Genomic DNA, 27942 nt, shown 5'->3' on the forward strand with positions numbered 1-27942 from the left:
CAAAATGTATGCTTTAAAAGTTGATAATGTACAAGTTTGGGTTAAGGACATGGAATAATTTGATGCTTTAACAAATAAGTCAGATAAAAATACAGACAGCAAAATGCTTCAGATTATTAATGCCAAGATATAAAATTCTTTCCTCATTTCACGGAGCAGTGTTATGACCTTAAGGCATTCACCAAGTACACATGAAAAAATGCTAACCACTCCACACAAGGAAAACAGATGGCTGCTGGAGAGAAATGAACACTAATGATACCACACCCTGGATCACTCATGTCAGTGTATCTTGAATCACATGCTACTTAGTCCAGAATAAAACCCTATAAATGGAGATAAAAATCCATCTTAAGATGGTCTATGATCAAGCCTATAACATAAAATCTAAACTCACCAGCTTTTATCACAGCATAGATATAAAACAAAATTGCATATTTAAGTTATTGACATAAAACCTGCAGCCTTAAAATAAACATAATAGAAAGTATGAAAAGCTGAGGGAGGACATCTTCAAACAAATGTAGCTTGTATGGCATCGAAGACATTTCTAAGTTTTACTGTAATATATGCTTATTAAACACAATACAAAAGGTCACAATTGTTGTTTCTGCTATAGCAACATAACTATTCTTAACATTTTATATTATCATAAGAAAAGCAATAATGCATCTCTATGGTTCTTTGGAATAGAAAAACATTTCTGCCATAAAAAGTTACACATTCACTAAATTTTGTACACATACAAACATACCACACAAATATACATTCAATTTGTATTCATGCAGAAAGTGTATTCACTAGTTAAGTAGGTCATATATCAATGCCTCATCCCAAACTGCCTTTCTAAATTCAAGAATAGATCAACTAATGAAAACTGACTTTGATCTCATGCCTTTTGAGAAAGAAAGGCTTCAGCAGTGTGTAACAAAACTGAATTCAATATGAGAGATCTTTGCTGTGAAGTGGTTGCATTTGCTGGGTGGGTTTTACAGACAATTCAGATCAATCACTTTTGAGGCAATCCAAGATTTACTGAAAAATAATAGCTAGCGATGTTAAAAAAAGCATATACGTTATCAGTTATCGATATAAATGCAATATGAATGCTTAATAAGCATTGAATGTTACTGTCATTCATTAAAGATGTAGTGCAAATATGGTCTTGTTAACTTAAGGAACTGCATCACTGTCCTCCAAATATTTTTTGTTCGAGCAGTACGGGACATTGTGTGTTAAGTGATGCAGAAAATTGGAAAGATGAGATGAAATATGACCTGCACACTAGTGTGTAATCAATAATGCTCATCCTTTTAGCAGCCACAGTAATCAAATCTTGATGGAAACACATGTGTGATCCAGGCACCAGACAAAGTAAAGAAGGGAAAATAGTTTTATAATAGTGCTGGGAAAAGACAAACCTCTGTAACAGTAGCCAAATACGGATAACCTCAATCTGTTCTAATAATATTTGAATCTGCTGCCCTACAATGCTTTTTTAGATGTTCCTCTGTGCATGCTGACATCAGACTAATATCACATTTCTGTGGTTACCCTTCGAAGGGGTGCTCGGAAATAAAATCAATGAAAGCTGTATCATGAAGAAGCTATGCATTTTGCTTATAGGAATCCTTTCACCAAACAACCAACTGCTTTAATATGCACATACAGATACCTCCAGCTGACTCCTAATGTCAAGTCTGAGATTTAGGATTTTTCACTGTCAAACAAACGTATGGACATAATTCAGTTCCATATAAAACCACCTTAGCACTGGATGTGTGTATAAAATCTTTGTTGCACTAGACTAGAGAAACATTTTCACATAGGAATTGCTGTATTTCAAGTCTTCTCGGTTCTGTTATGTTTAGCGTACAGAAAATAAACGCTTAGGCCAAATATTACTTTTAAAACACAAATATCGATGCGTCACTATCTGAAAAACGTTCATTTGAATATTCTACATTTAATGGAAAGAGCAGTAAATGTAAAACAACTAGTGCACGCTTACGCGCCCTTAAAAGTAGGCTACAGACTGCACACTCCACCCCCAAAATAATGTGTTTGAATGAATGCAAGCTACTAATCGATTTCAACTTTCCACACACATCGAAACACTTTGGTTAAATTTAAGAAAACAGTATAAGCGTAATCCCAAATGATGTGCTCAATGTACAGCTACTTAACTGAGTTTATTATAGGAGAGCAGGCGAGTGCTCACGCGCGATTACATGCAAGCCGCTCCACTTTCCCTGGCTCGCGCACGGATTTCACTAGCAAGTTATTGATAACTATAACGGAAAATGGCCATGTTTGGGTACTTACCTGTGGTAAAACGGTGTAAGTAATTGAGAAAATTAATACTGAGGTGTCAGTGTGTCTCAGCACCGCTCTCTCCAGTGATAGTCCACGAAGACCGCAGCGCGAGAGCCCAGAACAGCGGTACCACAGAGTCGCATTGCAAAATGTAAGATTCAAACGAGAAAATGTCCAAAAGTCCAAATGATGCCGGATCGCGCTGCTTGAAAACGCCACCTCGGAGTGGTGAAATGTATGAAGTTACATAAAAATATCCATGTGGGGAAGGGGGTTTGTCGAGCTAGCTTTGCAGCTAGCTGCAAGCGGCCAGCTGTTCGCGAGGCGCTCCTGACTGAACTTACGAAAATATCACTGAATATGTGACTGGAACTGTCACCTATCTATGGTCCCTTCTCATATTTGCAGATACACGATGAGATGTTTGCTGTCTTTCTGCTCTGATGAGCCACGCACACCGCCACTATCCAAGGGAGACTTCGTTTCAACATTTAAAAGCGTGGCCGCGCATCGGCGTTCCATGCGCGTCGCCGTGACCACATAAGCGCGATTGGCGCAGATGTGATCAGAATGCACTGATGGAATTATTCCATCGATTCTTATAGGTATGATAGCTTGTATAACATAAGTTATGATCAGAATTTGTCATGTGCTCATTCATACCCTTAAAAATAGTTGCACCATATGTGACTGTTATATATGAATTATGCCAAATTTCAAACACATAATACCATTATGCAATAAATTATGATTGCAATAGAGAAAGCGTAACTGGACAACTCCACTATATCTACTGGCAATAGGACAAGTGTGACACGTGCCTGAGCCACTGTTTATGAAAGTTATGAATGAAATTGGAAAAATGTTAACCTAGTGTCCCTTATATATTATATAAGCAATCTCACACGGTATGCATTTTCTTTTTTCTTTTATTATCTCAAAATACAAAACATTTTAAGGGGAAAAGAAAAAAATGGTTCTAGCATGTGAACATGTCAATGAGCTGTAAAGTGAATCAAAGTGAGGTTATCTTGTATTGTTAGCCATTTTTAATAATCACTACTTTAATATATTTGTCCCTGTTGTGTATTTTGTGAATACTGCTGCATCAGAATATGTCTTCTCTTCTTGCTGTAGGCTAACAAAATCTCTAAACTTAGTTTCTGATGAATAAAGCACCTCTTTAAAGTAGATTTAAAGTATAGCTTGATGTTGATCCATTTTGTCTGAGGTTTTGTCATTTTGTCATTTCAGAGCTACTGCAGAATGTAAAACTATACCATACTAGTACTGAAAACTCAATGAAACTCATTTAGCACAATGCAGACATGGAAAAATGTGCAGTTCTATTACAAGAGATAAACATAGTTAACCCTAAATGCAATCTGAATTTCATTTATGAAATGTATAAAAAACATCAAATCAATAAATCACAGCTATTGCACAGCAGAAGTGGCATTACAACACATGAGATTAAATTATACAGAACATAGAGGACACTTACATTCCTTATTGTGTTTAATATTTTTCCTGAAATAATGGTTAACTCAAAAATTAAAATAGTCATATTTATTTCACTCTGCGTGTTTGTACATGTGTTTCACAGATAAAGAAAGTAACTTACACATGACTTGACCAACATGAGGGTGAGTAGATGACAAAATGTCCCTTGAGTGACAAATCTGGTCAATCACTATTTAAACACATATATAAAACCAATTAAACCATTTGAAAGTCAAATAAAAACCTCTTTTATTAATGAAGACAAAAATGACACAAAATCCGGTGTTAATGTTCTCAGATGACAACACCATGCAGTCTTGTATGCAATGTTTAATTCAGTTAACCTTCTGTGCAGGCAAATGCTGACAGCATACGGATGTCTATTGACAACAATGCTAGTTGACTCTGAATGATTATGAGGTCATATTGTGATGTGCAAATCTGCAAATAATTCTACAAATGAAATTGAAAGAGGCAGTGGTGGTGCAAATCTTTTACATCGGTACAAATTGAATTTTGAGGCTACCATAAAGGTTAACTTTGTTATTCTGCTGTAAAAAAAAAAAAGGATAATAATGCTGTTTGACAAATTTCTTTAAAAAAAGTTTATAGAAGCTTATAGAGTATTTAGTAGTTTATACGAGGACTGAACACAAAATTGACAGCAAATAAAATAGCAAAAAATATTTTCCATTGTAACTATATTGACCCCCTAATGTCCAAATTTATTTCATGACTGGATCTCATTTTTTCTATTTCTTGTTTTAGTAACCCATTCACATAGTAAAGTATGATGTATGATTTTCTTGCTTGCATTTACAGCTACTACAGGAAGGATTGTTCAGTGGTGAGAAATGTCTGGACCACAAAATAGATCAGCAATAGCACCAAGTCATGATATGTTACATGGTATGGCTGCTTACACACCACACTGAGGTCTATGGATAAAAGTTACTGTTCGAATACCTACTATAAAAGCAGTTTGCATCATCTGCTAGTTCGCTAATAACCACACCTTGCTACCATGAGCCTCTAACAGCAGAAAGAACATTTATTTCTCCATAAACAAGACAGCTAAATTGGAACATTTCTTCTCGATTTTCAGTGCAGTACAAAATTAAAGACTCCAATTTTCCTTTATTACGCAACTATAAATATCTGTTATTATTTATACATACAGTACACTGTCAAAATATTTCTACTTGTACAGTCTGTTGACTATATTAAGAATACAGAATACATTAATCTTGGACTGTGCTGCTATACATATTGCAGGTGCATACACCCTACCCCCAACCCCCACTATATACCACCAAATGCCATTGTAGTCACAGAGATCTTGATCTGATCAATCAGACAGCACTAGACACCATAATGAGTGGTTGTTAATGATAAAGATGATCTCTGCAGGTATATTGAACTGAATGTGATTACTGTACTGAGCATGTCAGATATACTTCACACAGGGATCAGTGACAGGTCATGATCTGTCATATTCATGTTTCAATTCACTGTGTGCCTAATTAATAATGTACAGCAACATCCAGTATATTTCACATATCCAATACATTCATTTGTTTTGATGCAGCAAATATAATATTCATAATGTCCATATGATTCTCTTAAAAATGGCACAATATTTCAAATAAATGTGATAAATTCAGAAATAAGAATGAGAAAAAAATTCATGTAATTGCCAATTGGAAAGGTGAGAATGTATTCGATATTGTGTTGCACGAACCAGTGGATTACAGTGAAACACACAGCAAAAGTTTCAAAATCAAAAACGAAGCTGACACCATCCACTTTGGTTTGCATTTCTACTAGTGTGTAACGTTAAATCATTTTATTTTAAAACATCATCTGTAACAGTTTTATCATTCACATTACAGATAATTAAAGGGGAAGGCCTGCTACATGTTTCTATACGTCACTTAAACAGATCAATAAGAATTTCCACTCATCCGTCGACAGCAACAGTGGTACCATATCCACATATCCTCATATACAAAAAATATATATTGCATGATTTGCACTCTACAGAAAGTTGTGGAAAAAAATATTGGCACCCTTGGTAAATATGAGTAGTGAACGCTGTGAAAATAAATCCAGAATGTTTCTCCTTTTGAGCTTTAATTAAAAAAAATCACAAAAATCCAATGTTGATAAAAAATATTTGAAAGTGTGGGGTATCACATTTGCGAGGATAAGAGCTCTCCGTCCTGTATTATGAGTTTGATGAGGTTAAAGAATTCATGGCAAGTGATCTTATATTATTCCTCCATACAGACCCTTCAAATGTTGGTGCTTTTTCTGTATGGTTCAGGTCAGGAAACTGGGACGGCAGAACCTTGATGTTGTGCTGAGTGACCCATTTTTTGTTGATGTTAGTTTTGAACCAATGTCTTGAAGGAAGATTTAACCATGACCCCTTGTAAGATTTCTAGAAGAGCAAGTCAGGTTTTGACTTTTTTATCTGTTGGTATTTAATATATTCCATGACACCATGTATCTGAATAAGATGTCCAGGACCTCTGGTATTAAACTGAGTTTATAATAATAAAGATTCAGATTTATATTTAACTGTAGACATGGACCACATTTTAATTCCTGTGGGCACCAAGCTATCTTGTGTTCCTGCTGCCAATAAACTCTTTTTTTTTCGTATGGCCGCAGAACCCAGTCCTGTTTAAAGTTCCAGTATGCAAAATTAATATGCTGACGTTTGTTTTTGCATGAGAACAGAGGATATCTTAAACTTTGTCCCAAAAAACTTGTGGTGATGGTGGTGCTATTTTCCTTTATTTTTTTTTAAGCTTTCTGACCCCAGATAATGTTTTCCATCTGTGGTCCTTGGAGAGTCTTTGTCCACTCGAATTATTGTCCTTGGTGGGCATTAAGATGATATAGACACACGTCCTCTTTCAGGCAGATTTGCAAACATCTCCAGTTGATTTAAATGTCTTCATTATTGCCCTAATTGTGGAAATAGATTTTTTATGGTTTTAACTATTTCCTTAAATCCACTTTGCACTTTGTGTAGCTCAACAATCGAACATAAGAACTAAAGTCTTTGGGTTTACCCATTGTGATGAATGAATAAAGGGATTTGTGTTCCTTAATATTTATTCCGCGGTGAAACAGAAAGTCATGATTGGACAATATCATGATTTAGTCACCTTGGTGTGCTAAAATTTTAGTATCAATGGGAATATACATGAGATATTTTTTACTCATTAAAATTTCTAGGGGTGCCAATAATTGTGTCCAGTGTGTATTTATATAAATAATAAATCCCCACAATTTTAATTTATTTACTTCAATAAATCATTTTATTTCTTTGATTTTTTTTATAATTAAAGCGCAAAAGGAGAAACATTGTGGATTTATTTTCACCGCTGTCTTTGCTCATATTTACCAAGGGTGCCAATATTTTTGTCCACAACAGTATACACCTTGTGGTATTGTATGTATGTGTGTCCGCTGTGGAGCTGGTATCCTGATAATCTGTACTGTATGTATTTCCTGCAGTCTGATGATGCTCTGAATGCTATGTGAGGACTTGACCTCCATATACTCTTCATTGTGCTGATTCATTCTCTCTCTCTCTCTCTCTCTCTCTCTCTCTCTCTCTCTCTCTCTCTCTCTCTCTCTCTCTCTCTCTCTCTCTCTCTCTCTCTCTCTCTCTCTCTCTCTCTCTGAGACTGTATAGCAAAACTATGAGCAGCTTGTTCATTCTTATGCTTTTTGTATCCCTGATGTATACGAGGTTATATTTTGAGACGTTAACTTAAACATTAGTTCATTTAACTCATTAGTTGTGTTAACAATCTGAAACGCAGTGTAGATTGGTACATAGGCATATAACATTTTGCAATTGTCATAAATAAAATTAACCACAAGTTTTCTAGGCTTGGATTTTCAAATGTAAAAGTTGAAAGTGTTTTAAATGGACGAAGCCCCATTCGCCTGCTTGAGCTTTTAAAAGTTTCGGGAAATGTTTAAAATGTGTTGGGTATGTAATGGGTTTACTTTGTGTCACTTTATTATTTATAATTAAAGAGTTCAGATGCAAAACCCTCTAAGTGCGTCTGACTTTTTTGTAAATGAGCATTTTTATCTTATGTTTAGGTTCAGTAATTTCACTTTGATGGCAATGAAAAGTTTATTAGTCAGTAAAATGCCTTATTGTCACAAATGTAATTTTATTCTTTGAATGTCTTTCACTGCAAACCCCTCTAAGTGCATGCAAGCTTTTCGGAAAAAAACTCCACTTTGTAAAATAAAGACATAGTAAACTAAAGATGCAGCTAGAAACATTGCAAATTATGAAAATCAGAATAAAAAAATTGAAGAAAGTGAACCACACATCAGGGGGCGCTGTTGATGCATGTGGCTGGTACATTCGTGTTGCATTCAGAATCAAGTATTCACAAGGGACACAAGTTTAAATGGGATTCAGGGTCCGTACATATTTGTCTTCCGACTTTGAAGAAAAATCGCTGTGGCGATTAACAGACTTTGCCAACAAACTGGTATTTCTAAATGGCCTGAGGCCGGATTTGAAGTGAACATATTTGATGAACATATAATACGTGCCGAGAACATTTTGTCAATATTATCTTTGATGACTTTTGCATCTGAGCTCTTCAATTACATTCCAAAGTACATAAGAAATTGAAAAAATATTAAATTATTAAATAACCAAAAATATCAGAATAAAAGGCAAGAAGAAAAGTCATGACGTCTCTTTGCACCCATGCTATGATTGATTGATTTAGTAACATTCAGCAAAATCATGCTAAAAATACAAATCTATTTACTACTCATGTAAACATGTATCTAATACAACAAGGCTTCGACTTACAAGAGCCTAACAGTGGTTTTACAGATAAATCCCATCTCCATATATTAAAGCTATCCTGCTCTGACTGGAAACAAAGTGTTAAGAAGTTAAAGTACATACTAATGGCAACATGGATCTGTATCTAAACATCATCTGCAACATTTTAAACAATCTACAGATGGGATAAAACCATGTGCTGATAAATAGAGCTTCATTCTTTCCATAATAATGAATAATGATATGGGAGTACTTGCCAAGTATGCAATATGTGCACTTTCTTGAAAGTTGCTTTGGTAAGCATCTGCTCTGAACATAAATGTGAATGGGATGTAAACACAATACATTTTTTTATGGAAAAATAAACCTAGAAGATGCAAATTGCTAAATGTTCACAGAATGTGAAATTACTACTTTTTCAATCAAAACAAAGGACCAAGATTTACTAAGATGCTTTTATTAAAAACGATGCACCTTAAAAATGAACTGGAATGGAAAAATGCTTAGCTTGAGATGTATTGTCAAAAGTAATATGTTTTAATTTTTAGATATAAAAATTTGTACAATAAAATAAATAATGAAACTAATGCCTGGATGAATCTCTATCATATCTATAAAGCTACTGAAATATAAAGGTTGATTTTATCAATCTCAACAATCCTACAATAAATCTCATTTTACATTGCCTATGAGCCAAATCAAGTTAGCACTAATTACCTCCCAAAATCTCAATACAGTTCATTAAAGCTAGACAATCTGTTCAACAATTGATGCTACAAAGTCACCCGCAATGTTGAATTTGAGCTAGACTGATAATCTTGTAGCTTTAGACAGCTTTCCCAGACTCAAACGTTCCACTGTTAGCTCTTTAAAAAAAAATTAAGTTGCAAATTTAAAGTGAAGGTGAATTCAACATGGACTGACACATTAAGCTCTCTTGGCTCAAAAATGCTCTCATGCATTCCAGCCATCGTGAAAAACGAACAGAAGATAGCATTAGAAACTGAATCCAAAATATGACAATATTTTTTCTATCAATATATTACGATGAGTGCATATATTGGCCAATTTATTCAAAATTACTAAAATTTTATAATACATTGTGCAATATATGCTAATATATTATATACAAATATTACAGTACATTCCTAGCATTTTGGATATTCATTTTCATATTACTCTTTCGTATGAAGGCTTTAAATAAAAAAGAACACAATATTAAGGTAATTAAATAGTTGTATATCTTTTTAGAAAGCACCATATTTGCCAGTGAAATGGATCAAAAATACTTCAGCACATCTATGAACAACATCAGTTGTCTATCTAATGTTGTTGCACACACATAAAATACCTAACTTTAGTATGTAGGTCTCATCTAATGTGGTTACTTGAATTACAAATGAAACAACAATTACACGAATAAACAATCAAGTCTGCGCTCGAAATTTCAAGCCATCGATTCACACAACGCACAAATGGTTGGAGGCTCAACCATGGTTGGAGGGTCTGAACAGCTCTCATACCACAATGCAAAATAAAATCTCTACAAGCTGAAGATGGCGTCATTCTTAAAAATCAATACAAGGCAAATAAAACATTATGATACTTAAAAAGGAGCACTTAATGCGCTGGTCTCATATAAGCGGATATTACAGTACATCGCGACTGTAACAAAATCATCATCGCATGTGTGTGCCAGTTTTCAACTTCCCTAGCTTCCCTTTAACAACTCCACAGCTAAAAACACAAACCTGATGCTAACGTTCAGCACACTTATACAATCAAGTATGAATGTTGATATATCGTCCGATGACCTCACAAGATATCACAGCAGACAGCGGAAGGCTTATCAATAACAGATGCAGGATGGTATTAAAATCCTAAATCATCCAATACTGAGGTGTTCAGGAGATAAGCAGCAGCCATTATCTGCCGGAAGATCAAACTAGTGACATAAAACAATATTAATATTAGTACACTCTGAAGACTTCATAAGTTTGATAGCACCTTACGTATAGGCTGTTAAAATGCCTATAATGTGGAGGTTGGCCACTGAAAGGGGCTTAGCTAGAACCACGCACTATAAAGTCATAATGATAAAAGTTCACCGTTCAGCCACTTATTTGAGACATTTTCAAATGTACAAGCCCACCGTTGAGCTGAATGTACATCAAGTGATAAGACATACAGATCATGCCACTGGTCTCCTGACGGCCATAATGTCCCCCTTTGACAATGGCTAGCACACTATATGTATAGTTATGTCTGGTAAGACAGTGAAAATACATGTCTATCTTTAGAAAAGAAGCACCGTTGGATGATAGAAACACAATAAAAACCTTTGGCCGCTGGGAATAGCCCTCTCATCCCAAAGAGATCTTGACAGAGGAGAGAGACCAAAAAAAACAAAAGGCTCTACAGTAGCCCACAAAGGCAGTACATTTTAGTTTTGTTGAGTTAAACAGAAACAAATCTTATGAATGTGAGCCCTGTTAGGGCCTTTTTAAATGCAAGGGGGCATCGTATTGTAAATGCTAAAAATACTATAGTATATTATGGCACAAAATCCTATCCTCCTCACAGTACAGTACACATATTGTCTTATTGATTAGGAAGCTGTAGTATTTTTGGCATTACTATAGTATGTTTTGAATAGGACTTGATAACCAAGAGAAGTGAGGTTAGCTTTAAATAGATATAGATATCAAGGCGAAGCAGCCAACAAGGTTTTGCTCCAGTGCTGATCTTCGTTCAAAAGATATACATCTTATATGTTTATCAAAAAAGAAAAATAGAAATGAATATTTTAATGGTTTCTCAAATGGCTGCCATACGCCTGCATCTTTCTTTCCTACAGCCTTAGCAGATACATGAATCATTGTGCTTTGTAATTTAAGAGAATTTATATAATTTCCTGTAATATAAAACCGTTGTAATTTCATCATATTCCTCAGGGAGAAATTATAGACACACACTTACATTCACTCACACAATGCTTATTTTGTCCATCTGTAATACCTTACCATAGTTATGGTGCCTTGCAAATATAAATAAAGGGCACTGTGTCAAATGCAAAATTTAACCCAGATCCACATCCATCTTGTATGGTTAACGCAAGTATGTTAAAGATGTGCATTTTGGTAAGTTCTAAAAAAAAAAATGAATTGTGTTTGCTGCTAAGCTTTAGATGAATCTGAGGTATATCTGTACTAACCCTGTGATCAACCACGAGATATTATTGACATGCCTGCAGAATAAAAGAGAGGCTTGACAACCATGTAATGAGAAACGAAATCCTCTTAAAAGCTGCTAAATACCAATCCATTTAAATGTGAGGTATATGAACTGTAGCAAAACCTTGCTGAAACGCTTTCGACCGGCATTATGTTGTGACTTAGTAAGAGTAAAGAAAGTCAACCATTGAAGTCAGGTGTGGACATAAAGATGGTGTAAGGAGCTCAGAGAGGGTGGCCTGTTCTCTTTTGGACTTTAGAGAAGAGTGGCATGGTCTGGGTCTGCCGTGTCCATGCTTGCCAAAATGGCCTTCTGGTCTTCTTGGGGCGGACGACGGTACAGCAGAGCGGAGAAGCGGGTGTACGGGTCCTGGCGGGTCAACTTTTTCTTCTTCTTGCGGAGGTAGAGAGCTTCTTCTGGCTGGAGGACCTGAGAGGTGTGGGGCTGCTGGGTCTGAGAGGCGGGCACACCTGTTTACAGAGATATATAGGGATACTTTCCTTCATAAAACCTTTTCATTTCAAAATCAGTAAAACAATCACACTTTTCTCCTCAGGCAGAGAGACACAGAGCGCCGTACTGAACATTTGCAGAGTTCATTTATTTACAATTGAAGAAATTCAGTGCATGACTTGGTCCTCACCCGTCTTTCGTCTGCTCTTGGAGTTGTTATTGTTGACTCCGACTTTCTTGACTTTTTTCACTCGTTGATATCTGAGTGCTTCTATCCTCTCAGACCCTGCAGAGCCACTTGATGCACCTCGACGTTTTCTGCAGGGGGGGGGCAAAAAGAAGCAGAACCATCACACAGGGCACTGGTGGAGCTGTGAGACGCCATGTGTGTTAAACCGGTCACAGTAGTGACCACATGGCCTTGCTCAAATTACTGCTGCTAACTCAGATTACCTACTGTACACAAACATTACACCCAACTGATCTGAACCAAGTTTATTTAACCTGATAAATTTGATGCAAAATTAGAGAAAAAAGAGTTTACTTGGAGATTTAAGGGATCTTCCTCAAAATGACATGAAATGTCAATCAATGCCTAACCAAAAAATAAATGGCGCTTTTCAATTGCATAGTACCCCAAAGTTTGGTTTGGGTCAGGTCGGGTCAGCTCACCTCACTTTGGCCTGGTTAGCTTTTCCATCAGGGTTTTGGAACACTTTATAAACTTATAGGCATGTCGTTATATTTGCGCTGCCTACTGCTGTGACATCATTCAACTGAGAGCGCCTTTGTACATTCCCATACATTCATTTATTTCTCAGTCCGCCACAAAATTAAAATTGACCACCACAAATAGATGTTTGCACATCGTATTTATCACTCCCTCTGTCTCACATGACAGTTTCTGTACAAACACCCATTGCGTCAATCGACGCGTTCCGCTGAGTCTCATTTAAGTTGCATTTAAGAATATATGCGGATGTGTGCAAATGTGCCGCCACAAACTGCAAGTCTAGAAAATTTTTTTTATGGTGTTCCTGATTCTCAACCTGTGGATGTTTCTCATCGCTAAAAGGGTGTTTGGGAACTTATAGCAGAGCACAGATGACAACAGGTTTACTTGAGACAGCGCAAGCTAGCATGAAGGTAAAGCTAATCTTTTACATTATAGTGATGATGCTGGTACTGACGATTCTCTCAGACCAATCACTAATCTACAGTGTTTTCCGTCACGCTTTGGTATCAGCTCGGGTCGCTTGGAACCCCAGCCGAGGTGGTACTAAAAAAATATTGGGTGATACGTACTGCACCCAGTGGAAAAGCCCCCAGTTGGAGCTGACCCGACCCAAACCAAACTGTGGGTTACTATGCAATGGAAAAGCGCTAAAGAGTCCAGCTTACACATCAGACAGGCAAAACATAAATATTTGTCATATTTTATCATATGAAAGATATTTAGTTTTAAAATGTATACAGTACCTCAATATGGCAACAATTTTCATCTGTTTAAAGAGAAACTTTAATCATGACATATATTCTAAGGAAATTCTAAGCCTACTGTTATATACTTTATAAAGAAAAATAAATGCATTCTCAAAGAGTTAAGTGGTACTGTATGTACAGTCTTCCCATCCGAATACAGTATGGAGGCACTTAAACCAGCAGCCCGCTTACTCTGCCCCACACAGCACACCACACACGTACACACAACAGCTCTCATGAGGCACGATAAAATAACAGAAATAGCATTATAGTGGGGCCGTCCTTCTGCTGTGGCTGCCGAGAGAAATTAAAGGCCATTAGTAGAGGGGGAAAATCACAGCTCAGCGACAAAGCATTGTCAGAAATGTGCTCATAGACATGAATACTGTCTACAATGGGCTTCACCATGCTGACAGGGGGAGAGATGGCGGGAGGGGGAAATGGCTACTTGGGAACAGTCACATAATGAAAAATAAAACGAAGCACTTGGACGACAAATGTAACAAGAATTTACTCAGATATTTGTTGGTTTTTCAACTGAAGAGCAATATTTAGCAATGGCATGCATGGCATTTTGCACATGGAACAGAACTTTAAAGGGGAATACTCAGGAAAAGCACTTCATAAGGTCAAAGATTGTTTCCTGGTGCCAATAGTACTTTCTCCATTGTGAAGGAAGTGCATTAGGTGTTTTGGAAGATAACTTGCTCTTTGTGATTGTGAAATGCGATTGTGAACGGTTCTGCAGTCCAAACTTACAAGTGCACACAGTGTGTTTACATTAGATCGACGCTGATAATACATTAAAAGTTCTGAAATATTTATACTGTAAATGTTGGACTTGATCATACAATGTGGTCCATGGCTTTAAAATCACTTGAACTGGTAATAAAGAGCACCTACCCAAAATGAAGTATAACATGCAACTGAGTCTCCTGCTTGAGACGGTCCCTAATGACTGGTCACCTATTTCTAGGTCGAGCATCATCATTTGCTATAAACGATTATTTAAATTATTATTTAAAAAAAAAGAACGTTTTATCTTAATATTAACAATGATAAGCATCCCAATTGCGTCTCAAGCATGAGGATGTTATGTTGACCAAATGATATATTCTGGATTTCCTATGCTAAAGTTTCCTGAGAAACTTAAATATGCATACTAATACCAGAATGCATATAGGCTTCAAGACTGCAGAACTAAAATGTGAGACTACCTCAAAATAAATGTAAAAGGAAAAAAAAGAAAAGCAAGACCCAAAGACTTGTATTCCCCTTTAAAGGACGAGGTGAATAAAAGCCCCACCTGCTGCCCCCCCCTTTCAGACATGGATCCAACCCTTACCTATTGCGGTGTAGAGGACCTGGTCACAACAACGCTGCCCAGATAGCTGAGATCAATCAAAAACAAAGCAGGTAAGACTCGAGGAGTCATCAAGATTGACCAAATGCCCTAATTAAGATGATGAGGACATTGCAACAGATGAGAGCAGACAGTCCCTGCAACACGATTCGCCCAACAAGCCTCCCCCTGGCAGTCAGAGCTAGGTTGACCTGGGTGACAGGAGGCTTGAGAGAGGGGGAAAGTGTGGAAAAGGCAATCATGCGGTCAGGTTACTTTGGAACAGGAGAGGAGTCCTGTGCCTGCTGTACCGATCACACAAACCTCATCCTCCACAATCAAACATACTGTAAGTCGTCCTAAAAAGCCTGGAGTTAGTGAAAACAGTGGGCTTCATTTGGACTGGGATTGGTCAATTGTATTGCACATGTGGGGTTCCTCCTGTTGGGTGAAAGGCAGGGTAAAGCATGATAGTGAATGGAACAGCTGAGGTCCTGTGGTGATGTCCCTCTGATTCCAGGCTTTTTAGGGGCTTCGTCATTGCATTTTCAATTGACTTTAAATGAAACTTCTCCAGACACGTAGCCCTAAAAGGTCTGTCACCATGTCTGTGAAGCAAATAATTCACCAAGTCTCGACTTGGAAACTGTGACGCCACAACCACTTTTCATCTAAGACAAGTGTCTTAAAGTGCTTCACAGACCTCATGAATGAAATTGGATGTTTGACATGAAAAGCAGCATTAGTGGCATAGAAAACTATAGCACACGACTTGTAACTTATGTAGAAAATGGTTTTGAATGGTTTTGAATAATGCAAGCCAACTGGGGCAGTGTATCTATGAAAACATGAATTTGCTTAAACTAAATTTAAGCCAAGCAGCAAACATTGTTTGCCCTTCACATGTAAGCAAACTGTAGCTTTAGGCCAAAATAAGTTCAAATAGATTTGTGGTTATTGCTGCACTGAGACCCCAGAAAGATTTTAGATGTTACACTAACAGGCCAGATGATACGTGATCTGTCGGTCCACACGCAATAAACCTTTTGCACCTACCCTGAAGCTGATAACTGTGGTGGAGAGGGTTCTGACGGAAGAATCTCCTCCTCAGTCCTCCTCTGGGTTGGCATCTGCCCAAAAATGTTGCTGCTTTCTACAGGAGGTGAAGGGGACTGTGACGGATAGCTTGTTGCTGAGGTGGCATACGCCATGTGGGATCGGTAGCTGGGACTTGCTCTTCGGCTGCCTTGGCCTTGAGCGGGAGACGAGGAGGGAGAGGACCCCTTAGAGAAGCTAACAGAACAAGGAGGTTGGAGGGTAATCTCAGACATCTCAGGAGGAATCTGGGGTTGAATGACACTGGGGCGGGGCCTGGGTCGCACTACAATCTCTGGTGAGCCTTCATGAGAGCTAATTGGGCTCTGGGTTAAGGGTGAGAGGCGGGATGGCTGGAGAACAACCATGCTGGGTTCCATCCTTCGGGGCTGCCTGGGGCTAAGCCTTGGTGTCAGCTCGTACCATCGGGTGTCCAGGCTTCCCAATGAGCTTGGGCCAACCATGTGAGACACTGGGTCAGGGTAAGGCAATACCGGTACACCCATACCGTGGCTTGTGTGTCTTAGCTGCCCTAGACTCTGTGCCTCTTGCATAGGTAAACGCTTGGCTGGAAGGCCCTGAGGCTTGACCTTGCTGGGAGACTTGCCTGGGCGGCTCTTTGGGGCCTCCAGCTGCAGGATACCAGGGTAAGGAGATACCTGGAGGGCACTAGGAGGAAGAACAAGAGGGGGAGGAAGGGGAGGTTCTGGATGAAAATGCAAAGGGTGCGGGGGTGGAAAAATAAAATGAGGGCCCTCAATTGTGGCAAATGAGAATTCAGGTCGCTGCCAGATGTCGGGAGAGCGTGAGGAAGGGTGTGCCAAGGGAAGGGTGTAGCCAGAGACTGCATAATGCTGAATCTCTCCCTCACCAACTTCCTCAGGGATGGCGGGATGTCCAAAGGGGCCTTCGAAGTGATAAGGGGGTGAAGACATTACTGAGCTGAGTGGGCTGGTTTCTGGCATGTAGAAAGGAGGTGGAGGCTCAGGTTCCCCAGGACTTCCCAAATAGCTGTAGAACTGGCCATGGGAAAAAGCTCGGAAGTGAGGAGCACCACGGATCTGTCCTGTAGCCTGGAGCCGACTGGTCTCCATGATAGTCAAACCTTCCATGGGCCTCTGAAAGCGAGGACTATAGGCAGGGGGCTGCAAATAAGAGTCCTGGCTTGAGGAGATGGGGGATATATGATGGGGTCTGAGGGTAGCCATCATAGGTGGCATCGGCCCCGGATCATCATTCTCGTCATCAGACTGTCGAAATTCAGGGTACAGGTCAGATTCCTCCACGAATGGAAAGCCCTCAATGCGCCGTGCCTTAACTGGACTCTCCATATCTGTTGGATCCATGACAAATCGACCATCCGGACCACGGCTGATCAATTCAATAGGTGTGGTGGCCTCTGCCTCATGTTTCGAGACACTGTATTTCTTGCTAATTATTGCTCTCTTGGTCTTCTTGTATAAGGACAGTTCCTTCTCCTTGGCAGGACTCTTCTTAGTTCGTGAACCATCCTCTGAAGACTCTGAAGGTGGTCCCATGGAGCGGACACTCTCTGGACTTAACTTTCCAGATGACCTATAAAATAAATAAAAAAGAAGAACATTTAAGAATAAGTTAATGTGTAAGTGATTTAAGCTTTTGTCTGAAAATTGTAGACAATGTTTCATTGCATGTCCGGAAGACTTCAGTTATTTGACGATGGGAAACAAAAACTGAGATTTGAAACTACAGACTGCTTACTGTGGTAGGTTCAATGGATCCAATGTGCTTATTGTACCACATTATCACCACACAGTAAAAAACTTTGCATAATGTGTACCTCAGCTGTCACTGGGGCAGTACCCTTTAAAATATGTAGTTCTAATGTGTACCATTAGGTACAGATATGTAACCATTTGGTACCAATATGTGCCTCTGAGATACTAATATGAACTCTTTAGGTCCAAAGCTATTTTTCAAAGCAAGGGTACTTGGCCCAGTGATAGCTGGGGTACATATTTTGACAATTTTTTCTAGTTTAATTATGAATTCAGAATGTGAAGCTTTCATTCAAATCAAATTCAATTATGGCCCTCTTGTATAAATACACACTGCTCATTAAATACACCTAGCAAGGGTCTAATAAAAAATATTGTAGCTTTCAGCACAAATGTATATCAACCCCAAGAACCACCACCTAATACGGCTACAGTTGTCACTTCACTCAGTACTAACTTATTTACTTAACCTTGAGTTTAAACTGTTAGCATACCCTTGTACTGTTTATCCTTGTTTATTGTGAGTGTAGCATTTATCATAATGATCAGTGAAACTATTTATAGTAGCCTATTTAAATAAATGTCACAATCATGTTAGCTAAATGTAATTTATGACCTGTTATTAAAAATGTTAATTTACATATTTAGGGAAAATAATTTTTAAAATAGATGAATCAGATTAATCAAAAATATCTGGATATTACCATGTAGATGCGTAAGCTATTTGTGTGATCCTTATGATAACAGTAAGTTTGTGTTTCCCTCTTCTTTCTGGATATATCTTGTCATAACTCATTCTTGTTAAGGCCTTATACTCTCCAGTCACCACGGATAAAATATAACTAATACTTGTTTGTTTTTTAACACTATTGTTTGCCTATAGATTAAATAAATAGTGTTATGTCAACAGTACATTTATAATTTATGTAAAAACATGTAACTTCTTAATAATCACAGATGTTGACAGAGTAAATGAAGTGTTGGACAAAGAGAGTATTCCTGTGACCAAACAACAAGAAATAACAAGTGTAGTCCAGTAAACAAGAGAGAAAACCAAGAGATGTCAGACATAATATTTTATTCAGATTTCAAATGTAATGGCTGAAGCTTTGTTTTTGCTGAATCATAACAGCATGCACTTTCGCCTGTAATGGCTGCTGTGACGAAGCTAGGTTTCCACGGCAACTGTCTACTGATGACCACCATTCAGGTACAATGACGCTGTGCTTGCTTAAAGCAACGATGATATAGTGTACTATTAGGCAAGCTTGTCTCTTGCCACACACAACACAGACTCTTGTAGCAAAACAATCTCGAGATTGTTCTCACAGATCTTACAAATGCACAACACCACTACAATACAGTATATAGTTAAGAAATACAACCTGCAAATCTATAACAACACTACTGAAATACATAAACACAACTTTAAAGCTGAGTGATTATACATCAAATGCTCAGTGTTGTATTAACGTTCCAGATCACTGACATAAAGATACAAGCCTGGTCTGAATTTAATGCATGCTTGTTATACATGAGCAAAGAAGGCTGTTGAAAGAAAACTGCATTGTTTAGAGATACATTTAATAAAGAGATTCCCACTAATTCAATAGTTTTACTTTTTTGCTTCATTGAAAGTTTCATTTTTTTTATTTTATTGAATGATTTACATTATGATAAACAATGCAGATTTATTTTTGTCATCATTGCTTAGATTAACTCTGACCAGGACTGTACTATCAGACTTAAAGAGGCAAGGCCTTTAAACTGATACTAGAAACAAGTACAAGAATTCAAAATCAAATATTTGTTTCATTTTTGCTGGTTCAGATTGTCAGATATTAAAAAATCCTTTATAACAAACTAAGTTGGAACCTCAAGAATGATTGTCTGGCATTACAGTACCACAATTAATACAATAAACAGCTTTGAAGCACTTTGAAGCGTCTTGTATCACATACTGCAAAGGCAATTTCAAGTAACAATACAAATATGCATAAAGTCTGGCTTCACAATATAATAACTGTAGCAATAAGATTTTATAACCTTTAAGATATAGTTCAAATTCACCAAGAAAAGAATAAATAAACAATAAGCAATGTGCACGCAGAAATCCCAGTCGCTGAAAGCTTAACCTCTTGTGTGCAAGGGTGTGTTGGTGACATACAGGCAGTGGTTCAGATGCTTGGGAGGGAGAAATCTGAAACAAACATTATGGGGTGATTAAGGCCAGCCCTGTGCAGCATTTCCATTCGCACCTTCATATTTAACTTAAAAAAAAGGAAATCTTGCTTTGTAATAAAAATAAAAATATACCTCAAAATCAACTGTAAATGTTGTTTGTTATCTAAATTAATATAAATTAGTCAAGTGCCACTGTATACACACAATACATATTCCAGGATACATATAATCCAATACAAATAAACCATTTAAAGCTATAAATTAGTGCCGTGCATAGATTAATAATCTCATACAAAATAAAAGCAATTTTTTGCATATGAGTTTGTTCTGTGTGTAATTATTATGTATATGTAAATACACACACATTCATTTATGTATTTAAGAAACATTTACATGTTTATATATATTTATTTATATTTGTAAATATTCTATATTATATATAATTGAAAAAACAATATATAAATAATACATTTCTTAAATATATATTTATGTATGTGTGTGTGTGTGTGTGTGTGTGTGTGTGTTTAAATATACATAATATTTACACACAGCACAAACTCATATATTATGCAAAAAATTACTTTTATTTTGTATGAGATTAATCTAGATTAATCTATGCCCAGCCCTACTATTAATATATTAATTAGCAAAATAATTTAATTGGTAGTGTGTAAAAAAAAAATCTTCTGCAGAACACAAAATAAAACAAGAATATATTGGGCTATTACAATGAACAGAGACTGGAGCAAATGTAAAAGTACAATGAAGTAGGCTATTGAAAAACTTTAAACAATTAAAATGTTTGTACCATATTTCAAACACAACTACAAACATTATTTATTGAACATCTTGACATTTGATTTAGCTTTAATTTGTGTGACTTTATTAAAGAAGCAGCTTTTTTAGACTGGATGTCAGATGACTATAGAACAATACTATTCACCAGGCATCTCCAACCTTTTTGTGAGCAAGGGCTACCACAATGGATAAAACCTGTCTGGATAAATATCTGGAAGGCTATCCAGAAAACTTTTTTGATTTACTCGTTTAATTTATTTGACTTGTTTTATCATTGTTTAAATACATAAAAGAAGCCAAGCTAATATAAAAATATGTAATAAATAATTATTAAAATTGAGACTATTAATAGAATATGCTTTGGTGGGCAACTAACAGGCACCATGTTGGTGACCACTGCTACACTGTCAGAAATAAAGGTACAAAACTGTACCTTTTCTGTCACTGGGGCTGTACCCTAAGTTTCTGTTTGGTACCTTTACAGGAATACAAAACAGAATAAAATTTTGGGTAGATTACCGCACCTTAAGGACCTACATTGTAAGAAAAAAGTCAAAATATGTACCTAGCTGTCAGTGGGGCGGCACCCTTTAAGAAGGTAATTGTATGAACCATTACAGTACAGATGTGTAAACATTTAGTAATAATATGTACCTTTGAAATACTAATATGTATTTTTGAGGTACTAATAAGCTCTCTTTGGTCCCAGTATGTACCTCTGAGGTACTAAAATAAAATCCTTAGGTGCAAAGCTGTACTTTTTGACAGGGTACAGCCCCAGTGACAGAAAAGGTACAGTTTTGTACCTTTATTTCTGAGGGTGTTTACACTACAGCATGGGTGTTACATTAATGATACTTTATTTTTGTGTTTAAAAGAAAAAGCTTTAAAAACTTGAAAGCAGTCACTGTTAATTGTAACAACCTGAAAAAAGACCAGCTGAGTCTTTTGACCTTCACCTTTTGTGTTCACAGAAGAGTTAAGTTGTACATGTTAAAAATTGGTAAAAAAAAGTGTTGATATATTATTTTTGTTCTGAGGTAACCACTGCAAATATCAACCTGAAAGAAACATGAATGTCAGACAGTGGTGAGGGAGGGTGAAAAGCAGCAGACCACCCAGTGAGACCCACTATGAGCAAGAATAAACTGGGAAGGAAACTGAGAATCAAAAATCATACTCATGATCTAATCTTGAACACCAGCTCAATGATCTCATTATGAAGGTTCAGCCATGTAATGGTTTTGACGTAATGGAGTTTGACTGAGAGAGGTTTATTCCTAAGTAATAGTTATGAAACATCAGTGCTTGCTTCATTACCTAGCAAGCATTATGAAAATGACGATCCGTGATGCATTGCTGTGACCTCACAGTGTTTTTATGCCTTTTTTTTACCAGTACTGCCTTATTATCAAAGGTGCTGTGTCGCCCTCTGCTGGACATAATTAAATTAACTTATAGTTATTTTCAATCTCAAAATTGAAGTTCAAAAGAGCTACTTAGGCAACTTTTAGCTTAAGTTACGTGCTTTTTAGAATTAAGAAATTGTGGAATAGAGAAAAATTCACCCAAAAATATATTTTTTAATTACTCTACCATTAGCCCATTTCAAACTCATATGCGGCTAGTTTTACAGTGGAATACACAAAATGAGGGCAACCATTATATGAATGTGAGAGTAATTTGTTTCTCAAAAATATCAAATGGTTTTAGAGGACTTTATGGTATATGAATTGTACTTTTATGCCCCATAAAAAATAGGAGCATATGCCCTTCACATGCCCACTAGGCTTTCATACTACGTGCATTAAAGAACTTGGATTTCCTATTTTATTTTATATCTACAAAAATGTGTGATGTGTCTATTTATATCTATGAATCAATGAAAATACATGTAAAATAGTTTGCCTAGGAACAAGTGTGTGAGTCAGGCAGGCAGGGTGCAACAGGTGGCATGGTCTTAAAATTTGTGTCTCCTGTGTGTACAGCGCATGGGTCCACAGCCTGCCAAGATAACCGTGCCCAGCAGCGCACATGAGATGCATGCGACATAAGGCAGTGCACACTGCTGAACAAGGTGCAGGCACTCACAGAGGACTGGAGGGCGGGGGCCTGTAGCTGCTCCTCTCCTGCCCTTCAAAGTAGGGTTCAATGCCAGGCAGTGGGGTAAGAGGACTCCTGTGGCAGGAAACACAATAAAAATGGAAGGGGTGGGATGGGAAAGGGTCATGTTGGCCATTAATGAGGCTGCTTTCCATAAAACCAACACAGCAGGAGGAAAATAACATGACATGGAGAGAGACAAAAGTGAGAGAGTACAAGAGGTAGAAAGAGCTAAAAGAGTCAAGAGATGGTCATGATCAAGGGCACCGGACATATCCTCAAACTTCCTCATATTGCAATACAGTTCATTATACTGTACATCACGACGTATTGTAGGGCCTGTGCATGTAGGGATGTTGCTGCCAACCATGCAGATTCATTTCTCTTAGCCTTCTTGGTTTGATATGGGCAGAACGTATGTGTAGGGTATGGATTTTAAGGAGATACAATTAAGTTACTTTTCAACTCTTATGAAAAGCTAGTTCATACTTGGCATCAAAAATACAAAACTGCATTAGCAGGTGTTTCATTAGAAAATAAAGGTCTAGAAATACATTAGTAGAAATGCACTCCATATGACAGCATTAGTCATGAAATAAAAATGCAAGGGCTTTATAAAAGCAGCATATTAAACTGTTAAAGGTATGAAAGCCATGATGACATCATAATAAAGCTATGGTAATCCATTTTGTCTTATCATTAAAGATGATTGTAGTAGGACTAAGTACTTAGAGAGGGAAAGTTCACAGAAAAATTTTAATTCTGTCATTTATTTACACTCAACTTGCAGCAAACCTGTTTGAATGTCTTTGTTCTGCTTAAAGGTGACATATAATGATTGAACGGGTATTTATTCTTGTTCTGTGATGTGACATGTAAACTAATTTTTTTTTGTTTGGGTCTGTAATGCCTTAAAAGCTTGCTAAAAACCTCTCTCAGATAGCTCTATTAGAGGATTTTAAACAAGTGGTTTTGCACCTATTTGGCTCAGTTTTCTGGCTGACATTTCTAAAAGAGGAATTTCTATGAGACTGAGATGTTTAGCATGTTTAGCACTTTTTGTATGTTTGTGAATGCGGGTAGACTACCATTATTCAACAAAGACAAGGTAAAAATGTTTTTTCATTCTCTGTCCCCTTTAACAGGAATGAAGATATTTTGAAAATGTTTATAACCAAACAGATCTGGGGCACCATTTACTTCCATAATACTTTTTTTTCTACCATAGAAGTCAATGGTTTCCCAGATCTGCTTGGTGTCAGACATTCTTCAAAATATCTTCCTTTGTATTAAGCAGAACAAAGAAATTTGTAGAAGTTTGGAACAACATAAGGGAGGGTATCATGACAGAATTAGCATGTTTCGGTGAACTATACCTTTCAGATCAAACAGTTATAGTATATTTAGCTATTTACCTATGAAGTACCAATATGTACCTTTGAGGTACTAATATACACTCTTTGGTATCAGTATGCACTTCTGAGGTACTAATATAAACTCTTTAGGTACAAAGGTATAATTCTTTTAAGTTTTTTTTGTTTTTTTTTACTATTTAACAGTAATGCAAATTAGAGATCACCTTAGAAAGTAGAGACAGCAGCCAGTGACTTCTTTTTTCGAGGGCACTCGATGCAAAATTCGTCACAACATGTATGTAGCCCGTCATGTGTATGGATCCTTATTTAAAATATGTGTTCTGCGCATCTAGAGATCCTATGTGCATCACGTGTCTTGTCAAAATAAGTGCCTGCTGCAGATGCGTCTAAAAGGTTTATGATGAAGGAGACGCTCGTGTTTGCCAGATACTCACATAATCTCATGCGTAATCACAGTTTACTGTTAAGTGAGTGTCTTGCATGTATTTTGCGAACGTGTGCGTCTCTTTTATCATAAACGGTTTTGACGTGTGTGCAGCAGGCACTTATTTTGCCAAAACAAGTGATGCACATGGTTTACATGACGCAACAAACACATTTTTTGAAAACGCAAGCCACTCCGAGAACACATATTTTGAATTAGCGCCCCTCGGATGAGCAATCAAGAGCCGCAAGACAGTGAGTCAGTTTCTCGTGGTAAAGGGCCGATACATTAGATATTGCTTATAGAGAGAAACAACTTACTTATTGTGCAATTCCTGATCTGCACTAAAAGTATTTTTTAGACATAAAAGTATTAAAAAAGGTTTGTACTTAGAAAATTTGACAAGACAAGTAAGATGGTGAAAAATCACAGTTTTTATTAAAGTGACACTTTGTAGTTTTTCAACCTTCATGATATATTTTCAAGACTCTTGTGACTTAAAAACGGTTGAATGACATGTCTACCATAGCCTGATGGGGTCTGTATCGCTTTTACTCGTACTTTTAAACTTGGGGTTTGGGGTAGTAACCCGAGAACAAAAACTACAAAAATCTGCTGTACGGCATACGTCACTTCCTCCGCTTCCTCAAATTCGGACCTGAGAGCGCAACTATTATTTTTTTTATATTTTTGTCATGGCCGAAGCAGCAACTGAGAAAAAGAAACCCAAGGTTTTGTCGTTGGAGACCAGAAGGAGGAGGGGTTCCTGACCGATGCTGACTTGGCCGTCATGCTTTTGGACTAGTAAGTAATGTTATAATGCTTGCATAAGTCCTATCTGGATATGTTTTGAACGTGGAAAAAAAGAGGCTAGAGACTATAGAGAGAAACTTATATCACGTGACATTGTGGCGCCATGGTAGTGTCACAGACCTATGACACGGGCGATCGAGGTTTGATTCCCCTTCAAGGCAATTTGTTAATATAAACTTTAACCAAGCGACCACCATTACAACTGGCTTGTAAACGTGAGCTAAGCGATCTTTTGCCGTTTAAAAAAAATAAAACCCATGAAATTATATTCATATGACATGCTAGATGGCACACCACGGACTTTGTGACCTAAAGAGGTGTCGTCTTTTCCTTTGCGACAGTGCTGCGGCACTTGTGGACTCTAGGGGCGCTAGACGTGAAAAATCATGTCAGCACCCCCTAGTGGCCAAAAAGTTTCATGGTGTGCCTTTAACATAGCAATTTTCAATATTGTCACATCATAATCTAGATGTCAATATAATATTGTATTGACAGCTCCAGACTGATTCCAATCCACAGAAGAAAATGGGAGTAAATGTGGGAGCTGTAGTATCACATCCATCCATATTTCCTGATGAATTTCATTTATAGAACCATGCATACTTAATACACCCCGTCTATACAAGCAAACCATTTCACTCTTTTCATTGGCTGATTGTTGTCATGGAAACTCACAAGCAGTTATGCAACCTCTCTTCACTCTTATAGTGTCTGTGCCATTCTGTGCAGACAACAACTGCTATGAAGACAGACTTCAATTCAATATTTCATATTTCTTGTTTTCTTGCTTTGCATGCTTTCTGGTGAGAGTGGCTCTTTAAAGATAAGTGTGCAGAGAAAGACAAACAGCTGTACAGGTGAGATTGTGTGGAAAGCCATTGGGCCTATATACAAATGACTTATGCTAATAACTAAATGCAGGCAGATTCGATTTCTCCCTCATTTTGAAAAGTCAATCAAGAAATTTTGCGGCATCCCAATTTATCTACTTATCCTATGCCCAAAGTACACAAGGGACCGATGAACATTAAGAATCGTTAAAATATAGCAACTCCTTGAATTTCAGCTTTTCCCCATAAATGTTTTCATATGTAATGTTTCCTATGTATTTTAATTTATTAATTCAGTATAGCATCACTAATATCCTCCCTGTTGCAATGAATTCTGGGTAATACTCAGTCATTACAGTGTGCATGGATTTGCTTTTTTAATTTTCAGACATAACAGACCTGGGGATTTTCTTTTACAATGTTGTATGAGAACTTTTCCTTAAAGAGCACCAATTATCCAATTCATGATTTTACATTTCTTTTGCTGTGTTAGTGTCTATTAGTACATGTTAATGATACGCAAAAGGTACAAAGCCCAAAGTAAAACGATGACACGAGTTATCGTCTCCAACGTAAATCTCTTTTTTTTTGGACTACAACAAACACACGGGCTGCGTCCGAAACCGCATACTGTATAGTAGGTACTGTATAGTATGAATCCTGGTAGTATGAATGAGATTCGGACGTACTACATCCGCCATGTTGCTACATCACGTGACATACGTTGTCATCACATCGTGTCATTTCAGCGCAAAAACAGCCGCATGCCTCTTCTTCTTCGTTGGATAACTCCTCACCCGGGGCATCATAGGATAGTGAAGTGTCCATCGTATGCACACTGCAAAATCTAACCGGAAGTAGTAGGTCACCCGGGTACTTTTCGCATACTGTTTTTCGAATACTATGTATTTGGACATACTACTTGCCTCGCCTACTGCTTTTCGCGTACTATATAGTATGAAGTAGGCGGTTTCGGCCTCAGCAACGGATTGTAGGCAACAGTTTACTTCCTGGGCCTGTTGACGTGGACACAACGGTCATTTTCATAATTCCTACCGCTTCAGACTCACAGCCTGTAAGTAGTCTATGTTTTCATATTTTAAAAAAATTACATCTGACTAAACCATGATTCAAACGCAAGTTTTGAGCAGTGTAGAGTAGCGCTTGTTGTTTCTAGGATCACAAATGCAAACAAGGTTTTAAAGGAACAGTATGTAGGATTGTGGCCAAAACTGGTATTGCAATCACAAAACATGTGGCTAAAACTGGTACTGCAATCACACAGCTGGTGGCCAATATACAAAACGACAACATAAACATCAGTTTAGGGCTGCAACTCAACTTTTTCAATGATAATATCCTGGTTATACCACTGTTGTAAGTGATGTA

At 37.3% G+C, this 27942-nt stretch overlaps 2 protein-coding genes across 7 annotated transcripts in view; both read right to left on the minus strand.

Moving 5' to 3' along the window:
- Positions 1-2812, minus strand: part of arhgap32b (Rho GTPase activating protein 32b) — a 104169-nt gene extending 101357 nt beyond the window's left edge. For both annotated transcript variants that reach the window (XM_065286948.1, XM_065286947.1), the window contains exon 1: positions 2326-2812. The gene's annotated coding sequence lies outside the window, so the exon portion shown is untranslated. The remainder of the gene's footprint in view (positions 1-2325) is intronic.
- A 419-nt stretch (positions 2813-3231) lies between these two features.
- igsf9bb (immunoglobulin superfamily, member 9Bb) overlaps positions 3232-27942 on the minus strand; it is a 113811-nt gene continuing 89100 nt past the window's right edge. For 2 of the 5 annotated variants that reach the window (XM_065286955.1, XM_065286954.1), the window contains exons 18-21: positions 23099-23185; positions 16230-17843; positions 12540-12667; positions 3232-12366 (exon numbers count right to left, since the gene is read on the minus strand). In XM_065286955.1, the coding sequence (XP_065143027.1) occupies positions 12152-12366; positions 12540-12667; positions 16230-17843; positions 23099-23185 (2044 nt within the window). In that variant the 3' untranslated portion in view covers positions 3232-12151. Of the gene's footprint in view, positions 12367-12539; positions 12668-15176; positions 15223-16229; positions 17844-23098; positions 23186-27942 lie in introns of those variants that run through there. The other 3 variants (XM_065286957.1, XM_065286956.1, XM_065286958.1) reach the window with 2 other exon arrangements.

This window comes from Paramisgurnus dabryanus, chromosome 18 (genome assembly GCF_030506205.2).
Source record: "Paramisgurnus dabryanus chromosome 18, PD_genome_1.1, whole genome shotgun sequence".
Classification (NCBI taxonomy): domain Eukaryota; kingdom Metazoa; phylum Chordata; class Actinopteri; order Cypriniformes; family Cobitidae; genus Paramisgurnus; species Paramisgurnus dabryanus.